This window comes from Chiloscyllium plagiosum, chromosome 2 (genome assembly GCF_004010195.1).
Source record: "Chiloscyllium plagiosum isolate BGI_BamShark_2017 chromosome 2, ASM401019v2, whole genome shotgun sequence".
Taxonomy (NCBI): Eukaryota; Metazoa; Chordata; class Chondrichthyes; order Orectolobiformes; family Hemiscylliidae; genus Chiloscyllium; species Chiloscyllium plagiosum.
Genome location: NC_057711.1, coordinates 33,388,404 through 33,400,497, shown reverse-complemented (window position 1 = coordinate 33,400,497; position 12,094 = coordinate 33,388,404). Strand labels below are relative to the sequence as shown.

The 12,094-nt window shown below is 38.3% G+C and overlaps 1 protein-coding gene across 1 annotated transcript in view; it reads left to right on the top strand.

The window, feature by feature from the left end:
• Positions 1–11,291, top strand: part of iqgap2 (IQ motif containing GTPase activating protein 2) — a 351,441-nt gene extending 340,150 nt beyond the window's left edge. The window contains exons 37-38 of the mRNA XM_043702704.1: positions 6,727–6,835; positions 8,859–11,291. Coding sequence (XP_043558639.1) covers positions 6,727–6,835; positions 8,859–8,972 — 223 coding nt within the window. The 3' untranslated portion in view covers positions 8,973–11,291. The remainder of the gene's footprint in view (positions 1–6,726; positions 6,836–8,858) is intronic.
• The last annotated feature ends 803 nt before the right edge of the window (positions 11,292–12,094 follow it).

Sequence of the window (12,094 nt, the reverse complement as noted above, 5' to 3'; positions counted from 1 at the left end):
GAAGCTCTTGTCCTTTCTACTCTGTTTCTTGTATAAAATCTCTTAAATCCGTGGCCCAATTGTTGACTCTCATGTCAGTTGAAGTTTTTTTTTCCTGTTTGCTCTGTCATAAATTTTATTGTCTCTGCCAAAGCTCTCTTTTAAGTATTTCTGCTCGAAGGAGAACAATCCCAACTTCTCTAGTCACTCCCCAACCCAATATCATGCTCACTTGTGGAAAGGTTATCATACCTTTGTACTGGCTAGCTTGCCTTAGTTATGTGACTCTGCTGTGGGTGACTTTGTGTGCAGTCTGGCAAGCCATCAAAGACACTCTGAAACATGGTGTCAGAGTGGTACAGCTAAGAATGTCTGAATTTTCAGAGCTTCTAGAGAGCTGGCTAAACAACCAACATGAAAAAAAGTTATTAAAAATCGCAACTTGAAACTTTGACTATGTGGGATGAGTCAAGGTGGCTGTGCACTTTCCACTTCCTGCTGCTGTGGAATGAATGGAGATATGGGGTAGAATTGGACTACTTTCAACTCAGTGCAAAATTGATGACATTTCACAGAATTAGTTTAAAAATCTTTATCATTATAAGAATTTCAACCTTGCTCTCAATCTGGGGAAAGCTTGCTACAAACCCCAACTTAGATCTCACTGATGAGCAGAAAACCTAGATAGCCGAGATTTTACAGGCTTTTAAGACATACTTGGAGTTGTGTGTGTTCAACATGAAAGCTCAAAAGTAGAAGGAGACTGGTCATCCTTGTTGACCATACTGATACAACTAACTGAATGCTGAGAGTTCAGAAATTGAGATGAAGTTGTCTTAGGCATAAGATCATATCTGCTGAGAAAGCAGGAATTGCTTTTCAAGGAAAATATCAATAATAGCAGAAGCTCTGCCATTGTCACTTAGAAATTCCAAGCACAATGAGGACAACAGAGGGAGGGAAAAAGGAAAATATATTTGCAGAAAAGCCAGCATAAAGATTGAGGCTAGAGGCCTGGATATAAATGTTACTGGAGGCATCATACAAAGCAAAAGGAAGCACACTCCACACCAGGAAAGCAATGTTCTAACTTCAAGAAGCTAAATCAATTTAAATGGCAAGTGTTCAGCTAGAAAGAAGGAAAACAGAGAATGTGGCTAAAGAGCTATCAGCTGATGAGTGTAATGAATTACTTTACACCATACAACACCTTGACAATATGATAAATGTTTAATAAGTGTTAGAATGATAAATGCAGGAGAGCATGAAGGAAATGTGAAATGTCAAGCACTGGTTCTTCATGGAACATCCATGCAAATCGCACCAAATGGGCACCAGGTTGTGACCAATTATGAAACTCACAAGTAACATTGAAGCTATATAATGGAATGAAGCCAAGAAGCTAAATGAAGTTGCGAGCTCAATGTAGAAGGAAGGATGAACATCCGGAGTTCCAGAAAGTAAACATTAATTCAAATCCACTCCTTCCAGCTAAAGCAAGCCTAAGCATGCCAGATCAGATTTGCAATATTTTGGCAAATAACTGACAAGCATTTCCTAGAAGATTGCAAAAATGGTTTTAGAGGTCTTGGAAGCCTTCCTCCTGAAAATCACTCCAAAGTGGGCAGCATCTGACATGGAAGGTTTCAGGTCATGGAGTCATAGTCATCCAGCAAAGAAACGGACCCTTTGGTCCAATCAGTCCATGCTGAACATAATCCTAAACTAAACTAGTCTCACCTGCCTGCTCCTGGCCCATAGCCCTCCAAATCTATCCTAAACATGCATTTATCCAAACGTCTTTGAAACAATGTAATTGTGCCCACATCCACCACTTCCTCAGGAAGTTCATTCCGTATGAGAAACATCCACTGCAAAAAAAAATTACCCTTAGTGTATTTTTAAATCTTTCTCTTCTCGCCTTAAAATGGGCCCCTTCATCGTGAAATTCCCCATCCTAGGAAAAGGACAATTAACATGAACTCTATCTATATTCTTTATTATTTTATAAACTTCTATAAGGTCGCCTTTCGACCCTCTCAATTCCATCCTGAAAGACCAGACAGAAGGGCTGGAAAGGAATAACCATGGTAACAATGAAAGAAACCTGGAAAAATGAGAACCTTTGAAGAGACCATTTGGTGACTACAACAATCACTGAAGAGTTTTTACCACAACTTTCAAAGGCAAAAGTCTTGCCCCTTATTGTGAGGTAGAGACACTAGCAAGTGAAGGTGGATGGAAGTAGCAGTTTTATAACTACATTCTGGATATGTTTGGGAGAAACAAGTTGGTTACACATGCCACTTGGCATTTCCACTGTCGCAGAAGAGTATTAATGCAGACACCAAGAGTTAGTCAGTGAGATCCCCACCATAGAAGCTATTGTGGGTGATCTGATCATCTGTGGATGTGGAGATACAATGGAAGAGTCCATCACTGACTACCATCAGAATCTAGTCCTAATCCTGGGGAAACTGACCAAGTGAATCAGAAATTGGACAAGAAAAAAAATGCAACTGAAGATGCCTGAAATCGCTTACTGATCTCAGTCTTTGCCTGTACTACTACATAATGAGAGTTCCGGCAGAGATGCAGCCACCATCTGATGACTGGTCTAAACAGTCCAACAATTCAGTGGATTTGAGTGTTATTTTGCAAAGTTCTTGTCAAATCTGTCATCAGAATGAAAGCCTCAGCACAATCTCATTGGTGTAGTGGTACTGGGGAATAGATGTGATTTTCACTCGAATCAAACCTGTACTGTTAGCAACAACAGTGCAGACATATTATGTCAATAATGAAGTCATCTTGCAGTGTATTGCCTATGAGTCATGGTTTGGACTTGTATGCAGTAATAACAACCAGTTGTATTTACGCAGAACATCATGGAAACAAAATGAGCATATTGTCTTTGCCTGTGAGGATTTTAATCAAAAGCTGTTCAGCAGAGAGAGAAAGAGATATTGGAATTGGACCATAATCCCTTCAAAGTATGTTGCTAAAACCAGTTCAAAGTATCTGCAAAGCATGTTGCTTCATTTACAGAGACATAATTTGGATATGAAATACAAAGCAGGGAAACTGATGTACATTGCCAACATGTTGTCAAGAAAGTTGAGGATGGGTGTGTGAAACCCTTTTAAATTCATTGGAAAGTAACTGCTCGACATGTTCTAGAAGCTTTCAAACCATTCGAGACAATAAATCTGAAAGATACCTGTCTTTCTCAAATCAAACAAACAAAACAAAGCCGACAAGATGCAACTGTCTGAGTGCTACATGAAGCAGTAATAAAAGGATGACCTCAAAGCAGGTCAAATGACATCCTGTACCAAAGATGTTGAGAAAAGCAAGGCTGAAACATATCCTTGCAAATTATCAAGGAATTGTGTCTTGGTTGAGGATGGCAAAAGAAATACTCCATTGGCCAAACAGAAACAATGAGATTTCTGATCACATTACCATGAGCACTATTTATAACATTACTTATAAATATTTGCTTATGACACATGATATCCCAGACAGACAGTGGATGAAGCTTGAAGTAGACCTCTTTACTCTCTCAAGAACTCATTTTCCTGTCACTATCAGTCTAACCACTGTGCATCTGAATTAGCTAACCTCCAGTGAGAATATCTGAAAGCACACTTTAGTCGCCACTGCATTCCAGAAATTATGATGAGTGCCAATGGCCCTCAATTGAAAAATAAAGAGGTCATAAAAGATTGGGAAATTCAAAAACATACCTCATCTCTGAACTCTGCCAGCTAACAGGAAGGACTGGGGCATCAGTGAAAATTAACAAGAACATCATAAAGTAATAGAGCAAAACCAGCAAACACGTATACAAGTATTGGAGAAACACCTACTGAGAGCATGAAAAGTAGTCATGGAGGTCTACAGTCCCTTTGGCCCCAATCTGCCAACTAGTTTTCACAATTAAACTATTTGCCTGCATTTGGTCCACAGCTATCCCATCCATGCATCTCTCTGAATGTTTCTTAAATGACAAAATTGTACTCGCTTCGACCACTACCTCTTGTATCCTATTCCAGACACTCACCATCTTCTATGTGGGAAAAAGAGTCCATCTGGACTCTCTTGTATCTCTTCCCCTCACCTTAAAACTATGCCCTGTATTTTCAGACCTCCCTACCACTGAGAAAAGCTGTTGTCTATCTACTTTATTTATACCTGTCATAATTTTATAGACCTCTGTAAGGTCACCCCTCAGTCTCCTATACTCCAGGAGGAAAACGTCCCAGCATGACATTAGTTGGATCACTGTTGGAACACTGCATTCAATTCTGGTCTCCCTGCTACAGGAAAAATGCTGTGAAACCTGAGCGGGTTCAGAAAAGATTTATAAGGATGTTGCCAGGGTTGGAGGGTATGAGCTATAGTGAGAGGTTAAAGAGGCTGGAGCCATTTTCCCTGGAATGTCAGAGGCTGATGAGTGACCTTACAGAGTTTTATATTTTAAAAAAATGAGCATGGATAGGGTGAATAGGCAAGTTCTTTTCTCTAAGGTGGCAGAGTCCAAGACTAGAGGGCGTAAGTTTAAGGTGAGAGGAGAAAGATTTAATAGGGACATAAGGGGCGACTTTTTCACGCAGAGGGTGGTGTGTGTATAGAAATACCTGCCAGAGGAAGTGGTGGAGGCTGGTACAGTTATAACATTTAAAAGGCATCTGGATGGGTATATAAATAGGATGGGTTTATAGGGGTATGGGCCTAGTGCTGGCAAATGGGACTAGATTTATTTAGGATATCTGGTTGGCATGGACAAGTTGGACTAAAAGGTCTGTTTCCATGCTGTACATCTCTATGACTGTAGTGGCTCCTTATAATTTGAACCTTCCAGTCCTGGTAGCCTCCTAGTAAACCTTTTCTGCACTCGTTTTCTCATGCAATAATATCCCTTCTATAGTAGGGCAACTAGAACTGTCACAATACTCCAAAAGTGGCCTCACAATCATTTTGTGCAGCTGCAACAAGACATCCCAACTCATATATTCAGTGCTCTGACTGATGAAAGCAGGCATGTTGAAAAGCAGCCTTCACCATCCTGTCTACCTGTGACTCCACTTTCAAGGAGTTATGAACCTGCATCCTTAGATCTCTTTGTTCAGTAATGCTCCCCAGAGCCCTGCCATTGACTCTAAGTCCTTCTTGGTTTCACCCACCAAGATGCAAAATTTTGCCTTTATCTAAATCAAACTCCATCTCCCATTCCTCTGCTCATTGGCCCAACTGATTAAAATCTCGTTGTGTTCCCAGATGACCACCTTCACTGTCCACTATACCACCAGTCTTGGTGTGATCTGCCAAGTAACTAGCCATATCTCTTATGTTATTATCCAAATTAATTATATAAATGAGAAATAACAGTGGGCCCAGCGCCAATGCCAGCGGCACACCACTGGTCACAGGCCTCCAGTCTGAAAAACAACCCTCTGCCACCACCCTCTGTCTTCTACCGTCAAGCCAATTTTGAATCCAATGGCTAACTCTCCCTGGATCGCGTACTGAACAACCTACCATGCAGTTCCTTGTCAAAGGCCTTGCTAAAGTTTATGTAGGCAACGTCCAATCAACACTGTAAGCAAACTAATCTTCCAATAGCACGCAAACTACTGAGGCATAAGTGAGAAAAATGTGAAACAACAGCCAAATTTCACGTTGTAAAACCTGCCAAGTCAGCTGAGCATTGGACAGCCAGTCAGAATGCAAATGTTCGATACACTCAACAAAAGTCACCCCATGTGGCAACCTTAGGCCTGTTTTAGAGAAGTTTAAACCTCGATCATTGTGGCAAACGTAATGATCAGATATATTGATCAAAAGTGCAGACAGCTCCATAGCAAAAGCAAGGGAGAAGTGATCTGACTATCTGCACACAGGCGAGAAGGACCAACACAGGAATGACATTCCCCAGAGGAGGCACATCACCCATGAATCAGCAATTCATCAATGACAGTGTGTATGCCTACCGTTAGGATACCTGCATAATTTAAAGACCAAGTATGCAATGCATGAATGGCTTTTTGATGCAGTGGTAGTGTCTATACCTCTGGACCAGAAGCCCAAGTTCAAGTCCCATCTGTTCCAGAGGCTTGGCATAAGAAATCGAAATAGGATAATTAAAACTGCCTGTGCAGAGATAATGAAAATATAACTAACTAGAGTTAAGACCATGTTTAGGTAATGAATGATGCTCTTTGGGATCATGCATGTTGAGTAACATATAACTTATAACTGCAAATGATGGTGCATGCAATTTTTTTTTAAAAGGGATGAATGTTTCTTATGAAAAGCACTTTTACCCATTTTGTACTGACTGGTTTGCCATAGTCATGTGACCTCTATCTTCTGTAGATGCTTTTTGAGAGCAGTTTGTGAGAGCCATTAAGAACACATCACTTGAAACTATTTACTAAATCTTCTGTTACCTCTCGAAGGCTTTCGTATCAGTTCTATAGTGTGGTGTCTGTAGCTGAGGATTAATTAGTCATTTTCAAAGATATACCGTTGAGTTTGTATGGGCTTCAATGGAACCAAAAGCTGTTTTTTTAATTTTTGGCTGCAGCCAAATCTTCGTTTTATAGAATAGTCATAAAATTTCTCTTTACCATGCAAATTCTAGTAATTTTATTAAATTCCGGGGATCTCCCCTTCACATTAATCATTCTTGATAGCTATTGAATTTACTTGACCTCTCAATTCTGTTCACTCTTTTATTAGGTTCAAGAATGTCCTCTTTGACATCACACCAAGTGAAGAAGTGGGAGACTTTGAAGTCAAAGCAAAGTTCATGGGAGTAGAAATGGAAAAGGTTCAACTTCATTTTCAGGTGGAGAATGGAGCCTTTAATTTACTACAGTTTTGTGTACAGTTTGACAACTTCTGGAAAATTTGGCGATATCATAAATCATGTTTGTATATTAATTTTTGGGCTTTTGGTTTCAGATGGGGTAGTAACAGATGTTTTTTGCCAGCTCTGAAAGTCTAACTTCGGTAAACTACCCTGTAATGCATCAATGTGTGGTACTTTTGAAATATTGTAAACCATTGGAAGAGTGATTTCCAACATGCAAGCGACAACAGTGCCATTAGGTTATCATGAAGGGCCCTCGTGCTCAACTTCTCCCCACACCTGAGGTGTGGTGACCCTCAAAGTAACCTACCACCTCTGATAAGAGAGCAGCTTGTGGTGTGGTAGGGTTATGGTGACTTTACCATTTCCTTTATAAGCACCACCCTGTGCCACATATTTCATTGGTTCATACTGGATCAGATACGTAACCTATGTTTGTGTTTCCATACAAAGGTGGAAGCCACAAACTGAGCTGCTGTAAAACATTCTGAAAAGGTACCATTGTATCTTTAAAGAAACACACTTCAATCCCCTAAGTATGGATTCAAACTTTTATTCTTACTGGCATTAGACAAAAATTTATTTGTTGCAAATTAGCATTTTAAAACATGACTGATTCCATTTTGGTTTATGATCATTCTGTTGTTGAATTCCTCTTTCTTTTCCTATAAAGCACTCTGTCGCAGCTACTTTTTAATCTAATCATAAAACATACCTTTTAAGATTCAAACATGAGGTAATCCTAAAGATAGTAAATGTGCAGATTCAGTATTTGACTGTGACACCAGGTAGTTAAAGCTCAAGGGCCTCTGTCATTGTCATACAACTACCCCTAAATTCAAAATCTTACCGAGTTAGATCTGCCGAATAATTTTTTTAAAAACCAAAGGTATGGGTTGTCTTTTTCAATACAGTGAGTGCCACTGTGCCACTCGCATGCATTTTCCACGGGAAGTACAACTCTTCCACTCAGCTGTTCCCAAATAATGGACATCAGGGAGTGGAAACAAAAAGAACTGTACTGGGAAGCTATTCTGGAACCTCACTTGCTGCCTAAATGCTATTTCCTTACAAAAGTTTTATTGACTTCTCAAATGGCTACTGTACTTAACTGTTAACTAAGTATAATATGAAAGAGATAATATGATATGCACAACCATACCATGTTAAATTTTTTTAATCAGTTTGGCAAAGATTCAGGGAACGTTTGATACATGCTATACTGTTGAGGAAATTTAAATGTGTGTAGATTATTATAGCGCCACGTCTTCTCTTCCTCTCAAGTTTTTTAGTTTAATTTAACTGTAAAAGAATGTGAATTTCTTCTCTCATTTGAATCGTAAAAGAAGAAATTACAGTTTATAAACCAGAGTATTCCAGATTAATCGCATGTAATTTTTTTTCAACAAGCAAACTAGGGAGGTAATGGCCTAATGGCATTATTGCTAGACTATTTTAATCCAGTGACACAGGTAATGTTCTGGGGACCAAGGTTTGAATACTATGATGGTGGAATTTGAATTCACTTTTTTTTTTAAAAAATCTGGAATTATGAATTTAATGATGGCCACAAAACCACTGTCCGGAAAAAAAAACATGTTTTCTCTAATGCCCTTTCGGGAGGGAAATCTGCTGTCCTTACTCAGTCTGGTCTACATGTGACCCTGGCAATGTGGTTGACTCTTAACTGCCCTCTGGGCAATTAGAGATGGGTCATAAGAGCTTGACCAAGCTAGTGACTCCATCATCCTGTGAATGAAAAAGGACTGCTGTTGACAGTCTCTCCTGTAACATTTCAACCGTAAATAATATGGTCCTCTGGTTGTCAAATGATATTGATGGCACATTACTCAGATTATAACTGTCACAAGCTGCATTTGTTTTGCTCTGCTGGTTCATTCAGTTATCACCACAGACAACCTGGCAGTATCTGGATAATGTTTGCTTATTTTGGATTTACAAGATAAAGGGACTTAATAAACACATGTTATTTTGACAGGACCTGCTGGAGCTGCAGTATGAAGGCGTGGCAGTCATGAAGATGTTTGGCAAGGCGAAAGTCAACGTAAACCTGCTAGTTTTCCTCCTGAATAAAAAGTTCTATGGAAAATGAACTATTCACACTGGCAATTCTGACTGTCAAATACACATTAAATTCTTTCCTTTTCAGTAATTAAACAAATATTAAGTTCAGTCAACAGCAGGGTCACAAAGATATTTAAAATATCTATTGTATTTTTTTTAAGGAACACATATCATTGTATTGGACCAAATTGATTTCTGCTGTTGTACTTTCTGCATTAGAACCAAGCTGCCTTGGTGTTATCAACAGTTCTCAGCTTTGATTTCTAATTTTAAGAGTTGATACAGGAAAAATATTGTATAAGAAAATGGGTGCAAACTGATGATTTGCTGTTGAGTTACATGTTTTATTGAACACTGCACTTAATTATAGTTTTCAAAAGGTAATAAATAGAGTAACCCCTGTTTAAAATACTCTTAACCAGTATAAGAACCATGGAATCCAGATACATTGTATGTTTCCCAGGCAAAGGTTTAATATATTTCTTAGAGATTTCAACATATTTGCAACCAATTTTCTCAGTTCATGATCATAATTGTGTTCTAGATCTTCTGGCCGTCAGACTACAAATGGTTTTTTCTAACAATCAAAGAGGAAGCAGTGTATTAAGTGGGCTGCTAAAATTATGAACACAGAACCAGCAGAAAAATGGTATTTAAATCATGTGATGGTTTTGGTTAAGTGCAAAACAGTTTGCCTTTTACATCTGCCTGTCGCTTTGCCTGTAGATAAGAGACTCTGCAAATTGCCTTCTTGCCTGTAATGGTCTGAAGAACATTTCAAGTTTGGTTTTGTTTTGACAAGGTTCATATTCAAGGACAGAAACAGAAATTGCTGGAAATATTCAGCAGGTCTGGCAGCATCTTTGGAGAGAAAGCAAAGTTAATGTTTTGTGTCCGCAATATTAACCCTGATTTCTCTCCACAGATGTTGTCAGACCTGTTGAGTTTTTCCAGCAATTTCTGTTTTTGTTTCTGATTTCAAGCATCCACAGTTCTTTGTATTTTTCCCCCAAGGAAATGCCTTAATTCAAATTTAGACTCCGTGATACAAGGTGTAACTCTGTATCCAGAATCATCCACTCTGAAATTTTTCATGCCTGATTATTCAAGTGTACTTTTACCGTGTGACAATACCAAGTCTCTCAATTCAGATAACCATATGTGCATATCTACAACGCATCTACAATGCTCATAATATCTTTACATTTCTATATATCACCATTCAATGAAAGCTTTATAACAGAGAAATTCAACTTCAGGAAAAAAACCGTATCAGTCAGAATAACTCAGGTCTAAGTTGAAATCTAAATATGCTGCTTACACAGGAAGAAAGCAATACTTACAATTGAGCTGTGCATTACAAGCTTCTACAGAATGTTGTCCACTGAACTGAATAAACCATCTGACTGCCACAAAACTCATTTGTGTTGATAACAATAAACTTGCTTAACTAGCAATTAATTCCATGGATCTTTCAGAGCAATAATTCCTTATGACTTTGAGTGTATTCTAATGAGGTGTTACTTGATGCTCCCATTTGTTACATGCATGTTAGTTTGAAATTTTGTTTGTGATTACCCAATTATAAAAGTATAAAATACAGGCACGGATTAAATTCTATAACCTTTTGGTGATTATCTTCTAACCTGAATGTTCAACTTTGTTATCAGAGCAGACATAGCTTTACCAGCTGGTGTAATTGAGCAGATTACAAAAAAACTAGAAATGTAGAATTTAAACTGCGTTTGCTATTATCTTTATTCATGAATTTTTTTAGTTGTGATTTAGAAACCATCTTCCTGAACGCTATAATTTTTAATATTGATCTTTAAAATAAAAGTGATAGAACAATGGCTTCACTTTCTGCATAACTGGAGCAAAGCAGCATTGATCTGACCTCCAAGCACAAGTGTTTTCATGTTGCTTACTTAGTTTAAGAATAATTAAAATTAATCATTTATTTAAATAGTTGGCTTTAAATGCAGTGTACAATTCCAGTTATGAAACATTCCATTAAAATGTTCAATGTAAAAAGATGATATTTTATGATTTATACATTACAAGATAATATGCACTACTGCCTAATGGCCAAAAATATATTTCCAGCCAATGTGTACTACCTGTAGTATGGTATTAAAGTAATGATTTGGCTCTAGTGATTGATTTATGTATGTCAGTTCAAACCGACACTTTGTGCCTTTTGTATGTAAACTGCTCTGTCCCCATAGTGTTGGCTATTTATAGCTATTCTTTTAAACCAAAATATTGGAATCTTATTTGACGACGTTGATTTTTCAATGGTTGTCTGCCTTGTCAAATGGTGTAAAATAAATCTTCCTAAAGAGTTTGAATTTTGTCGGCTTTTTCTTCCAATGCAAAACACCAGTGGATCTCTTTGTGATAACTTATTAGTTTTGCGACTTTGTTTATTAGCATGAGGTTTCTTGCTTAAGTATGTTTTGATTTTAAAATTACTTTGTTCTGTCACTGAAGGAGGTATTTGTCATCAATGTTATCGTTTACAGTAGGAGCCACATAATACATAACACATTTTTGATTTTTTTGCGACCTAACTTTATATTCAATGTCAAATTAAAGCAGCTAATTTCAACTCCGCTGCAAGTAGTTCACACCCTGACAGATCAATTACTGACAGATCATGGCAGCAACTGGTTTGTGGTTCCATATGTATAACCAGTGTATGGAGGTGAGCTTCCTTTCCCTGTGGTGTCTGACGCTATCACTTCCTTGTCCGGGGAGGGGGGGGGGGGTTGTGTAATTTTTTTTAAACTTCATAGTAATTAAAAAGGAACACACTTCCTCACTCCCTTTCACCACAAATCTCTTTTCAATCTGCGCATTGCGGTGTATTGTTACTTTGATTAGCTTTTTTTGAAATTATCGGAAGCATGCTACCTGAAAATCTTGTCAAACTGCAGTTAAACATTACCATCTTTGGTCCCCTACTTTTTGGCCAGGACCTGCACTGATCCTGATGAAGGGTTTATGCCCGAAACATTTTCTTCAGCTCCTCAGATGCTGCCTGACCTGTTGTGCTTTTCCAGCACCACACTCTCAGTTTTGATCTCCAACATCTGCAGTCCTCACTTTCTCCTGTACTGATCTACTATGCCTTCCTTGATGCACCCA